This window comes from Myotis myotis, unplaced genomic scaffold, assembly GCF_014108235.1.
Source record: "Myotis myotis isolate mMyoMyo1 unplaced genomic scaffold, mMyoMyo1.p scaffold_m19_p_13, whole genome shotgun sequence".
Lineage (NCBI taxonomy): Eukaryota > Metazoa > Chordata > Mammalia > Chiroptera > Vespertilionidae > Myotis > Myotis myotis.
In genome coordinates, this window is record NW_023416317.1 from 52,684,954 (window position 1) to 52,698,277 (window position 13,324).

General features: G+C 49.0%; 1 protein-coding gene across 12 annotated transcripts in view; it reads left to right on the top strand.

Moving 5' to 3' along the window:
• Positions 1 to 13,324, top strand: part of TRAK1 (trafficking kinesin protein 1) — a 93,846-nt gene that overhangs the window by 47,641 nt on the left and 32,881 nt on the right. For all 12 annotated transcript variants that reach the window (XM_036333265.1, XM_036333264.1, XM_036333259.1 and 9 more), the window contains one exon: positions 7,979 to 8,055. In XM_036333265.1, coding sequence (XP_036189158.1) covers positions 8,005 to 8,055 — 51 coding nt within the window. In that variant the 5' untranslated portion in view covers positions 7,979 to 8,004. The remainder of the gene's footprint in view (positions 1 to 7,978; positions 8,056 to 13,324) is intronic.

Consider the following 13,324-nt stretch of genomic DNA (forward strand, 5'->3'; position numbering starts at 1 on the left):
TCCGCAGCTGCCGCTGGGCCATCCACGTTCTCCAGTGGGTTCCAAGGCCAAGCCTGAGAATCGGCACACACAGAGCCCACCCTTCTGTTTGGAGGGCAGCCCTGGCCTCACTGATGGGGCTGCATGCGGGTGTGCTGAGCCCCAGAGGTGACGCCTCCGGGCCTGTGGAGTGGGAATCCAGCCCAGAGAAAGGCCATCGGCCGCCCTGGTGGCTGTGTTGACAGTGTGGCCAGCGGCACATGCGGGTGCCCTGCAGGACTCTCTCCCCTGGGGTCACAGATGAGGAGAGAGCTGACCCTGCTTATCAGTTCTGCCCTCAGCACTGTTCCAAAGGTCTCTCTGCTGATGGTGTTTATCACCTGGCTCCAGCCTGGGGTTTCGTTGTTAGTATCCATGGCAACGCCACGCAGGGCATGGAAAATTGGAAAATGATGTCAGTTGCTCAGGGCGGTCCTCTTCCTGGGGTGCGGGTACCAGCGTTACCCCACGGCTGGCCATGAGCAAAGCTCACCCATGGTCTGTGTATGCTGGGCCTCTTGCTGCTCTGCCCACGTCTGGCACCTGCCCCTGCCCCCCTGCCATTCCCAGCCTTCTCTGAAACTGCCCTCACCATGCACTTCCTGCTAGTGCCTCTGAATTATGCTAATTTATGCATGTTTACCTTCTCAAGGAGGCCAAGAACTCCTTGAGGGTAGGATTCATTTATTTACTCAGCAGTTTAGAGCGTCAGCTTGGGGGTCAAACAGACCAGGGCCCTTCCCTAACAGCTCTGTGACCTTGGGCACTTTCCTCAAGTCTCAAATGTGGACAATAGTAACACTTTCCTCCCAGGATGAGTGTAAACAAGAGCCCTTTGTTATCATAGGCAGGCCCAGGCCGGCCCTCGTTAACTACCCTGGTGGTGAATGGCCACCTTAGATCAACACTGAGTGTTCCAGCCTGGGCGGGGAGGAAGGATTGGGGCATCTAATAGACCAGGTTCAAGTCCATGGCTATATCCTGCCTGACCTTGGACAAGCCATTTGGCCTCCCTCTCTGTCTGGTGTGTTCAGTGGGGATCATATTTGTATAATGGGGTTGTCCTGGGTTTTAAGTAAAATGATATTTGTAAAATGCCCAGGGTGGCAGTTGGCATGTTGTAGATATGCAATAGTCAATTCGTTTCTTCTCCCTGCTTCTTCAATGACTTGCCTCGGGGCCCTGGCACGAAGGCTGCCGTGGCCTCTGCTAGTGCCTGTGAATCATGCTAATTCTTGCATGTGTCTTACCTTCTCAATGAAATCCTCACGCTGAGATTTCAGCCAATGCTGCTCATGACCAGGAAAATGTAGCCAGGGGTATATTGTCAGGTCGCTTCCTCTGGCATGTGAGGCCTCTCTCCTGCCTCCCAGGGCACAGACCAGGCCCCGTGAGGGCCCAGCAGACTGCTGTTGGTAGTGGGCCGGCCTCGGGGCTGGCTCTGCCACCTGGGCATCCCAGAGGCTGCCGTGATAAACCAGCACCTTCCCTCGGCCTGTGGACTTCTGGCTTCAGACCACAGGTGCTCATCCGTTGATGCCTTTTTCGTTGATGCAGCTTCTTTCTCTCTTTCTTTTTTTATTGATTAAATTATTACATATGTGTCCTTATCCCCACATTACCCCCTATCCCCCCCACTCATGCCCTCACCCCCCTGTTGTCTGTGACCATTGGTTGCAGCGTCTTTCTTAGCAACTGTCTCCCCGTCTCTCCGTGTCACCTTGGACCTGAGGTTGCCCCTGTGTTTTTTTCTCAGGACTGTCCTGGACACGTGCTTATCTCGGGGTGATAAGAAACACACCCCTCTCGGGGGGTTGGTTGGAAGTGAGCCTTTCCTTGCAAAAACTGGTCTGAGAGCAAAACAAAATCTTCCCCCCTTTTTTAAAGTATCAGGTGGGAAGGGACATGGGACACTAGTTATATTTTGTTTGTTTTCTAAACCAAATAACGTAGTTTTTATGGGTCTTAGTAGGTTACTTGGGCTATTGGGTCAAGTCTACATTATTTTGATATGAGAGGACAACAGCTAAGCGAGGGATCGGCTGAACCTCCCGGAGGTGGCCCTGACTTGGGAGAAGGCAGGAGAGTGTTGTGCCTGAGAAGAGAGTCCAAAGTCAGACTCTCCCCAAAAACCTGAGAGAGTCGGCCCTTGGTTTTCTTCTGGATCATGAAATTGTTCTGCCATCTGAGCACATTTTGATGACAGTTGTCTAATTAACAATAGCCTGGTGCCTGTGGGGCAGACTAGTAACTTATGTGTGTTTCATTGGGTGATTGGCTCTTCCTAACAGTTACCTGCGAACACAGCTGAGGAGGGCTCGGTGGGGCTTGAGATAATAAAGAACGCTTTCACACTGTTGTGTAATAGGGAAGGGGTTGGGATATGGCATATGCAGCTCAGGGTGGCTTGTTTGCGTATTATTTGATAACTTAAAATATCGAGGCACATGCCCTAACTGGTTTGGCTCAGTGGATAGAGCATTGGCCTGCGGACTCAAGGGTCCCAGGTTCGATTCCGGTCAAGGGCATGTACCTGGTTGCAGGCACATCCCCATTAGGGAGTGTGCAGGAGGCAGCTGACCGATGTTTCTCTCTCATTGATGTTTCTAACTCTCTATCCCTCTCCCTTCCTCTCTGTAAAAAATCAATAAAATATATTTTTTAAAAAATCGAGGCACAATGTACATACCATAAAAGTCACCCATTTTAAAGTGGACAGGTTGATGATTTTTAATAAATTCACTGAGTTGTGCCACCATCACCACTTTATTCCGTTTTAGGGCATTTGTATCCCCCTCCTTATAGGACAGTGATGGCGAACCTTTTGAGCTCGGCGTGTCAGCATTTTGAAAAACCCTAACTTAACTCTGGTACCGTGTCACATAGAGAAATTTCTTTGATATTTGCAACCATAGTAAAACAAAGACTTATATTTTTGATATTTATTTTATATATTTAAATGCCATTTAACAAAGAAAAATCAACCAAAAAAATGAGTTCGCGTGTCACCTCTGACACGCGTGTCATAGGTTCACCATCACTGTCCTATGAGATCCCTCATGCCTGTTTATAGTCCATCCCGTTCCCACCCCCAATCTAGGCAACCATGGATCCTCCTTCTGTCCCTCTAATTTGCCTGGACTGGCTACCTTATACAACGTACAGTCCTTTGTGTCTGGCTTACGAGCAGGAGGTGTCTGAGGTTCCCCCATACTGTCGCATGTATGGGTACCTCATCCTTTTTGTGGCCGAGTACTATTCCACTGTGTGGATATACCGGATTTGTTTATTCACTCAGCGCTTGGGGGTCATGTGGGTGGGTTCCGCTTTCTGGCTATAATGAGTCATGCTGCTGTGACATTCGTGTGTGGGTTTTTGTGTGGACATGTTTTTGTTTCTCTAGGGTAGGCGCCCAGGAGACTTCTAAAATTTTTGGAACCTTAGACTAGTCATCTGACCTCTCTGAGCCCGAGTTTCCCTGCCATCAAGGGTGGGAAACACGTGTCCCACCCACCAGCACGGGTCTGACCGGGATACGCGGGCGGTTGGGTGATGGCCCCTCCAAAGCACTTTGCTAGTTCGGCCCCGCCCAGATGTCTGCAGATGGCTCCCAAGGGCCCAAGGGGCCTGTAAATGGCACGGGTTTTACCATAGTGGACCCCAGAGGTGAGACTAGGATAGGGGTCGGCTACCCTCTTCCTGCTGGGCCGTGGGGAAGGGCAGGAGGTCCCCGGGTGGAGACGTGGGAGAAGGTCCCCACAGAAGGAAATAGCAGTGCCAGGCCAGACACCTGAGTGGCATCACAGGGGGTAGATGAGCTGGGGTGGAAAATGGGCACAGGTGGCCAGTGAGGAGGCGAGAAGGCTAGACCGGGGCCAGGGAAGGGTGGTCCCCGTGTTTTAGGCGTTGAGGCTGCCGCTTGTAGGCGGCGGCAGAGCCGGAGAAGGTCTGTAAGCGGAGCATTGACACATTCGGTTCAAGAGCGTGGAGGCAGCTTTGAAGGACAGCTCGTAACGCCTGGAAACTTGGCATCAGGGCGGCTCATGGAGAATTTATGGGCAGCTCTCTAGCTGTGGCTCTCGGGCTGGGAGCCTTCCACCCCTTGTTCCTTTGAACAGGGCAGACGGGTTTTACGAGGTGTGTTTCCTGTGGGATCAGGGGCCAGATTTAGGGGAGCTTTTTCTCCTGACACCTGCTGCTGCTGGTCAGAGTGAGAAGGGATAGGTCACTGATCTGTGGACCCTGCTTTGCTCTGACACCCAGGTCCTAGCTCCTGTCTTGAGCAGACTCGTCAGAATTTCTAGGGCAGTGGTTCTCCACCTTCCTAATGCCGCGACCCTTTAATACAGTTCCTCATGTTGTGGTGACCCCCAATTTCATTGTTACAAATTGAACATAATTAAAGCATAGTGATTCATCACAAAAACAATATGTAATTATATATGTGTTTTCCGGTGGTCTTAGGCGACCCCTGTGAAAGGGTCATTCGACCCCCAAAGGGGTCGCGACCCACAGGTTGAGAACCGCTGTTCTAGGGGGTACACGACTATTTTGAAAGTTATTCAACATGCCTATACTTATTTTTACAACAAAGAGTATAGAAAATAAAATGTACTTTAAAAACAAAACAAAACACGGATGCTGAGGCACAGAAGGTAGGCCGAGAAATAACTGGGGAGGGGAAACTGAAAGTTGGGTTCTAAAAAGTGGAAAAACAATGTTCTAATCAATATGAAATGACCTATCCGTAAAGTAGGGGCTGCTGAGTTGCGGGGATCAGTCGAGAAAGCACATTAAATTCCAGGGCCGTCAGGGACTTCATAAATGATGTCTGCTGCCCCTGCTAGGAGGCCCTTCTTATGTTGAAATTCACCATTTGCTAGCTGTGTGGCTTTGGATGCGTTGTTTAACCTCTCTAGGCCTTTGGTGACTGCTGTGGTCCGCTCGCATGCTGCTGCCCACCGCCAGCTGGCTGGAGGGCTCCGTGTACCTTATCTGCTCCGGGCAGAGCATGGCAGCCCTACATCTTGAAAATTAACTATTGTCGGCAGCCTAGGAGTCTTCACTTGAAGATTTCTTAGGACCTCAAACTGATGAACTTTTTACAGCAGTTTGAGCTGGACTCCACCTCCATCAAGTTCAGTTCTGGTTTAAACCAACCCTCACGCATTCTCCTTGCCTTTTCCAACCTGGCAGCTCCAAGGGAGGTGAGGGGCTGGGGAGAGGCTGCGTGGGGGACAGGCGGGGAAGGGGAGCCCCCGCCCCTGGCTGCCAGGGCTCTGTGTTGCTTGGGTTTCAGATTTGGAACCAGATTTTAGGTCACCTTCTGAAAGCTGCAAAATCATGCCAGCGGGTCAGATTTCTCTGAGCGCCTTCCCTGAGATGATCTCTACTTGGGTTTAATAAAATATTTAGAGGCAGATTGCATTTCCCTTGCAGCTGCTCCTGAGGTTGGCAGGTAGTACAGTCCCCAGATGCCTCGCGTGGGCTGTCACAAAACCGAACTCTCTAGCATCTTAGTTGAGAAGAGTTAACGAAGAAGTTATTATTTAGCCCGAAAGAGGCAGGTTTCAAAAGAGTTCATACTTTGGCCCTAAATCCGTTGTCATTCACTCCTTCCTCCACCGAATAAAACCCACGCTACCTTCTTGGTGTTTGTCGAACTGCAAATCAGTTCCTTGCCATGGACTTAAAATAGAACAACCCTAAGATTTTTCATCAGAATAAAGTCTACTTTCATTGCATGAGCCTTTTTCTCCAGTGGAAGGGAGAACAAAGCCACACCGTCCCAAAGTGGCCTGCACGGAGCCTCCTATGAGCCCAGTAAATTATACATATTATGAAACATTGCTGTGTGTGTGTGTGTGTGTGTGTGGTTCCGATTCAAGGATCCTGTGCCTGGCCTTTCATAAAGGCCAATATTCACAACATCAGAGTTTGGAGTTAGGAAAAGTTTGTTGATCAAGAAGGCTCCAGCTTGAGAAGATGGGAGGGAGTTGCCTTAAAGTGTCTGCAAATCCATCTTTTTTTTTTTTACTTTTTTTAAAAATTATTATTATTAGTTAAGGTATTACAAATGTGTCTGCAAATCCATCTTAAGAGAGCCCAGGATTCAGGCTTCTTTTATGTCAAGGGAAGGGAGCATGGGCAGGGCAAGAGTGTGTGACACCTTAGCACCAACAGGGATCCAGGGAAGAGTGTGAAATTTGTAAATCTCCTAGTTCCTTGGTCCCTTGACCCCTGCTGATCTGTGTCTGGTCTTGAGGCTCCTGCAAATCTTTGCAGAAAGCTCAGCCTCAAGCAGAATTCCTCTGTAATTAGCACATCGATAGCCATAGCCGGAGCTTCTTCCCTGAAGGCCCTGGGAGAAATGCAGGCTGGAATTAAGATGGAGGCAGCGAGAGGGAGCGTTTCACTCGGTTACAGGTGCCGCAGTAATAGTAGGGGTCTTTGGGGCGTGGATTAAAAACCTCTGTCACCCTAGTTTTCATGGTATGGAAACTGGTTGCAAAGCCTTAGAATTTAGGCCATTTGGGGAGGGGGAGGGCTGTGCCATCATGAAATGACCAGCTAAGACTGTTGTTTAATGATTGTACCAATAGCTGCTTTCTGAAGAGTCCCTCTCTGTCCCCGGGGTTGGGTCTTTATGGTTTGTGAGGTCTAGATTCCTGTTGGTCTTTGTGATAATTTTGGTGGCTGTGCCGCTGACCCATTTAATTTGCTCCGTTTGTAGGAGGCCAGATCCCTGTCCACCTAGTGCCGCACCCCCAGCACCACCTCTCAGTATATCACACACCAGTCAAGGCCTTGCAGAAATTTGAGGCCACCCCCACTCCCTCACCCCCTTAGAGCTTCGGGCTCTTCCCTGGAACTGGGAAATGAAACCGGGTGGTACTGAGTGCTGAGTGGGTTGAACTTGGCAAAACCAACATCCCTTTGTGCCTGATATACAGGCACAGTTTGAAACTGCTTTTTTTAGATGGGTCATTGGTAGTTTCATGGTCATTTGCTTTCCTTTTTAAAAATTAAATGTAGCCGTAACCAGTTTGGCTCAGTGGATAGAGCATCAGCCTGCGGACTGAAAGGTCCCAGGTTCGATTCCGGTCAAGGGCATGTACCTTGGTTGCGGGCACATCCCCAGTAGGGGGTGTGCAGGAGGCAGCTGATCGATGTTTCTCTCTCATCGATGTTTCTAACTCTCTATTCCTCTCCCTTCCTCTCTGTAAAAAATCAATAAAATATATTTTAAAAAACATTAAATGTATTGGGGTAACTTTGGTCAATAACATTATATAAATTTCAGGTGAACAGCTTTATAACACAATATCTGTATATTCCATTATGTGCTCATCACCTGAAGTCCAGTTTCCTGTCACTATGTATTTGACCCCCTTCACGCTGTTCACCCTCCCCTCACTCCCTTTCCCCTCTGGTAGCCACCATTCTGTTGTCTGTATCTGTGAGTTTGTTTTATTTGTTCATTTGTTGCTTTTTGTTTTATATTTCACATGAGAGTGAAATCATATGGTTCTTGTCCTCTTCTGTCTGACTTAATCCACTTCGAGTGATACTCCGAAGATCCACCCATCTTGTCACCAATGGCGGCATTTCATCTTTTTCCTGGCTGAGTCGTATTCCATTGTGTATCTGTACCACAGCTTCTTTATCCACTCATCTGCCAAAGGACATTTAGTTTTTTTTGCCATGTCTTGGCTACTGTAAATAATGAACAGAGGGTACATATATCTTTACAAAGCAGTGTTACCAGATATTTCAGGTAGATGATACTCAGAAGAGGGATTGCTAAGTCATATGGTAACTGGAGTCTTAATTCTTTAAGGAACCTGCATTTCTGTAGTGGCTGCACCAATTTACATTCCCACCCGGGTTCCCTTTTCTCGACACCCTCACGAACACTTGTTATTTCTTGTCTGATCGTTGTCCTTTTTTTTTCTTGCAGTTTTATGTGCTGAAAGAGTTGGCCAGATGACTAAGACGTATAATGACATTGATGCTGTCACTCGGCTTCTTGAGGAGGTAAGTGTTTCGGGGGAAGGGAAAGGGTCGCTCAGAATTGACCGATTGTAATTGGTATTGACTAAAGCATGCATTACCGTGAGTCTCAGGGAAGAATCTCAGAAATGGGGCCTTCTCAGGGGATCACTTAGAGCAGTGGTTCTCAACCTGTGGGTCGCGACCCCTTTGGCGGTCAAACGACCCTTTCACAGGGGTCGCCTAAGACCCTCCTGCATATCAGATATTTACATGACGATTCATAACAGTAGCAACATTACAGTGATGAAGTAGCAACGAAAATAATTTTATGGTTGGGTCACAACATGAGGAACTGTATTTAAAGGGCCGGAAGGTTGAGAACCACTGACTTAGTGGCTTTATTTTTTGTATTGATAGCTTTGTAGTTCTTTGTAGCGGTAAGTTTGTTTATGGTATTTTAGGTTTTACAATGAATGTATGAATGATACAGAATTGGGTAAGCACGGAAAGAATTGCTAGAATACCCAGTTTCAAGATTTTTAAAAACCCTTAAAATACATTCCCACAATATATTTTCAGTGCATCCAAAAAATATCAGAAAAAAAAAATATAATTACCCATATCTTTGCAATGTATTCTGTTTTACTTACAGCAGGTTAAGGGGATTTTATTATGGACGTGTGTATCGGGGTGTTTGGTCTCCGCCACTCCTCCCCTTGTCCTGATAGGAATCACTGCTGAGTCGCTGCCTTTCTTTGGAAGAGGCGGGTTTCCTGGTGAACGCCTCACTGCCCCAGGCGTGTGACCTTGTACTGCGCGTGCTTGTCTTGGCTTTGGTTCCGTTCCCTCCCACCGTGACCGTTTGCTTTGGTTTGCACGCCTGCCACATGCAGATGGGGTGCTGGGAGGTCGGGGGAGGGGGGCAGGGGGGGTTGCACAGGGCCCCAAAGCACGGCCAGTGTGGAGCGTTTGCATCTGGGTGTGCGGGGACAGGATTCGCAGTTTGCCCTAGCTCGGTGCTGCTTGGAATTTACCTCTGGGCAAGGCTTGCCTCCTCCCCGGTTACCGAGAGGGTTATTCCGAGGGCTCGCTAGTCATGCTTTTTATCCTAAAATTGGTGAATGGGATGAGTTAGCTGCCTGTGTGGGCGGCAGGGTGCTCTCCAGCTCCAGGGTTGTGTTCATTGGTTAAAGGGGCTGAGCCGCAAGTCACCCTGTTTTCAAACAAAGCCTGTCTGGGAAGAGGGAGTGAGCAGTGAGAATGAGTCCACCCAGCTACCTTTCCCGGGCACTAAAAGAACCCATTCTGTAATAGCCTATCTCCAAGGGCCTAAGTTATTTAGTTGTAGTCTTGTCTTCTCGCCATATTTGAATCCAGTGGTCCTTTCCTAGCTGCTTCCCTGCATTCAGAAGTAAACGCTGTTGGCTGGTGGTAAGAAATGGGAGTTTTTTCGTTCTTATAATTCTCCAAGAGACACTCGGCCAGCCTGCCACCTTAGAAAAGAGAAGCCAGAGACACTACCTACAGGAACTTTTTTGTTGTTGTTTTCATTTCATCCGTAACTATTTTTACTAGAATGTCTTGCCCTTTTATTATCCCCCCCTCCCAGCAGAGTTTTCTTTATGTTCCTATAAGGATTAGGTTTTTGGTGCAGAGGCGGTGAGAGCTCGGATCAGTGGGGCAGGGCCGGGTGGGGACGGGGTGCAATGAGGAGGGCGAGGGGCGTGGTTGTTGAGCTCCCGCCCACTCGCTCTTCTTCCCCTTCCTGTTTCCTGGTCCTCCTGGGCTCTGGCCTCCCCCTGCTCTCGCACTGCCTCTCCCAGCCGGTCTTCCTTGTTATCGTTTCTGCTTGACTTGTTTGCAGTGGGATGTGTGTACAGAATGTGGCTGAGGCTTAGCCAGTGTGGCCGAGGCTGTGCTTGTTGGAACTGCAGCTCAGAGGTGTGGAGAAGGCACAAAGTTTCCTCCACCCTCAGGGTTCTTCTGGCTGGCCTAGTAACCACGTAGACGTGAGACCGATCAGCAAGAGAAAATAACCCAAGCGAATACCGACATATGCATGGGAACCCCACATACACGAGAGAGTCCAGGACCCCACCTGCAGGAGAGGATGGGAGACAGAAAGGGACCATGGTCATATAAGACATCCTGAGCTAGGACGAGCCTGGGTGCTTCAAAGGGTCATTGTCGGATGAGAAGAAGAGCAGATGCTTGGTAAATACAAGTTTGTCCTGCACTTAGTTATGTCAAAAGAGGTTACCTCTCATAACCTTTTACTGTGGGCAATGCCCCGAATGTAAGTTCTCGATAGTTAAGGGAGGGGCAGGAGTTGCCTTTAGCTCAAAACAATCTGCATACTGCAAAGGCACGTCTTGGGGTGACTCGTTCTGAACCCCTACGGTTGCATGCTGGAGATGCAGAACAGTGAGGCAACGAGCCAATGGGCATTAAGCCCCTGTTGGGTACAAGTCTGAGGACTTGCTCTAGTGAAATCGAGTAGACTTGAGTGAACTTGGTGGAGACCACACTTCTAAGGGACATGGACTTGGTGTCGCAGTTTTAGCTGAGTGTCCTCCGGCGGAAACCACTTGGACTACAGCCTCTAGACAGGTAGGCATGCAAGTTCCCTCACACAATCCCTTTGGGTCCTTTCCTCCAGGTGCCAAACAGGCACCACTGTTGAGTCTGAGAAGTGATCCAGGGCCATTGAGCGAGGACCCTCCTTGATAGACACTGTAGCTGGCGTGGATGCCTGCACAGAGATGAGCATCTTGGCTGAGTGGGCAGACTCACTGGCCACCTTTGTTCCATGGGAGGGAGTGCTGGGGAGACACAAATTGTGGGAATGAGCTGGGGTATTTACGGCTCACTTCACGTGACACCCGGCTGGCTTCTGGGACAGTGGAGACAGCAGTTACGGGCCTTAGCACCGTCGAGGACCTGGGGCGGGGGTGCAAATCCCTATCAATCCAGAGTCTTCCAAAATTACACTCTGACCTCCAGTCATTCAGTGGAATGCCTGTGATAAGCCAAGGGAAGGCGTGCTGCTGTTGCACGGAGGAGTTCGGTGGATGTGTAAGAAGTTAGAAATAAAAGCTACTGATTTTTATTTATTTACTAGAGGCCTGGTGCACGGATTCGTGTACCAGTGGGTCCCTTGGCCTGGCCTGTGGGGATCGGGCTGAAACCGGCAGTCCAACATCCCCCAAGGGGTCCCGGATTGTGAGAGGGCGCAGGCCAGGCTGAGGGACCCCACTGGTACATGAATCCGTGCACCGGGCCTCTAGTATTCATATAAGATCTTTGGTTACTCTCTTCCCACCCTCCTCTCTACCCTCTTCCCCCCTTTCCTCTGAGATTCATCAGTCTGTTCCATGTTTCCATGCCTGTGGTTTCCGCTCCTGCGTTGAGCGTCTGCCCCCTGGTGGTCAGTGCAGCAATAGCTACCGGCCAGTCAGCCAGTTGCTTAGGCTTTTACATATATAGATTTTTTTAATGATACAAGTCAGTGAATCATTAAGCTGGAAGATTTTTTTCAAGGGTATCTCAGCTAGTCTGCCCCTCTGCCCTCCTCCATCTGACAGACAAGCAGGCCCAGGGATGTTCCATCAGAACCCAAACTCTCACAGTTTCAGAGTTGAACAGTTCACCTGCAGCAGGTAAACTGTGGACCTGAACCCGCTGTGAGAAATGCACCTTAGGTTGTGGCCCAGGACTCACATAAGTAAATACATGACAAGCAAAAGCTTGTGTGTGAAATCGTACCCTTATTACGTGGAAGGCACTTTGGTATTTCATTTCTGCGCTGTTGAATTTCTTTAAACCGAATCGTCAGCTGCCACTACTACGGTGATTCTCAACCTGCTCAAGGGTTATTGCCTGTCTTTGGAGAAAGCTAATCTGGAGTGTTCCTGATCCTCGCAGAGCGGGGACCTTGACCTGAGGCCGCGTAGTTAGTTAATAGCCGATCAGAAGCTACAACTGACTCCTGCCCAGCTTTTTTTCTTTTTTTCCTGATCTTAACTACATGAACCTAAAAATAAAAGGCTTTTCAAAGTGAGAGGCAACAAGCATTTATTTGAGAGTTAACAGACAAAGAAGAATAGCTGTTCAGGAAGCACTGATTTAGGCAGAAACCGAAATTATGTTCCAGTTTAGGGGTAGTTATGAGAAATGGGGACAGTTCCATCAGTAGAAGGAAGACACTCTTATTGGTGCAGAAAAGCTCACATGGGGATGTTTATTCTAAAGAAGGGTTTGAGTTTCCAGTCCAGTCGTCCGTCAGTCCTGTTGTCATAATATCTGCTTGCTTGTTATCCTGAAAACAGTTCTTTGGGACACGAGGTTACCCAGGCTCGTTCTAAAGGGGATTGTGCCCTGTTTTAACGTCTCAGAGGTGTGAGGCATGAGACGTGCAAGGCAGTGCCCCTGGGGTGGCAGCTCCGGCTCCATTTTAGCGTGGCTCTGTTTACGTTGTATTTCTTAACAACTACCCACTCCCATTCCTCTGCCCTTCACGCCAGGTGAGCAGAATAATTAGCACAGGCTTCTGAAATCATTTCGTTCCCAGAGGTCTCCTCCCCTTGCCAACCGCCACCTAAACGTGAGCAAGTTGAGTCTGACCCCGTGGCCAACAGCCCCTCCGGCGGACTCAGGGAGTCTGCTTCTGGCGATGGCGGCCGCCCACTGTCTCCACTGTCGGGACCCTTGACAGGCCCCGCAAGGCTTTCCTCGGCGTCCTGCTCTGAGAGATGTCACCAGCTGAACCAACAGACACTTCTGTGTCAGGGACACACCTCTGATTCTGAAGTAGGGCAACTTTTATGCCTTGTTGCTCCAATTGGAAAGTATTTTAGAAAAATAAAGCCTCGCCCGGCCAGCATGGCTCAGTGGTGGTTGAGCATCGACCTGTGATTCAGGAAGTCATGGTTCAATACTCGGGTTTCCGGCTCCATCCCCAGTTGATGTGCAGGAGGCAGCCGATCAGTGATTGTCTCTCATCGTCGATGTTTCTCTCTCTCTCTCCCTCTCCCTTCCTCTCTGAAATTATATATATTTAAAAATAAATAAGTAAAACAAAGCCTAAGTAGATTCCCATTAAGTAAAAGAAACGTGTTGCTGCATTTCAGAGTATCCAGAAACATTTTTGTTTCATAGGAGGCAAGTACAAGGAACCGGGTCAATTCCAGCTTAACGTGTGCCGAAGAGGCTGCCTCCCTGCTTCTTGCTATACTTGGCTCTCTCACAGAAACAGTCTGGAATTTCTGGGTCCATTCATTCATTCAGCAGCTGGCCACTGGGTGTTTCCATG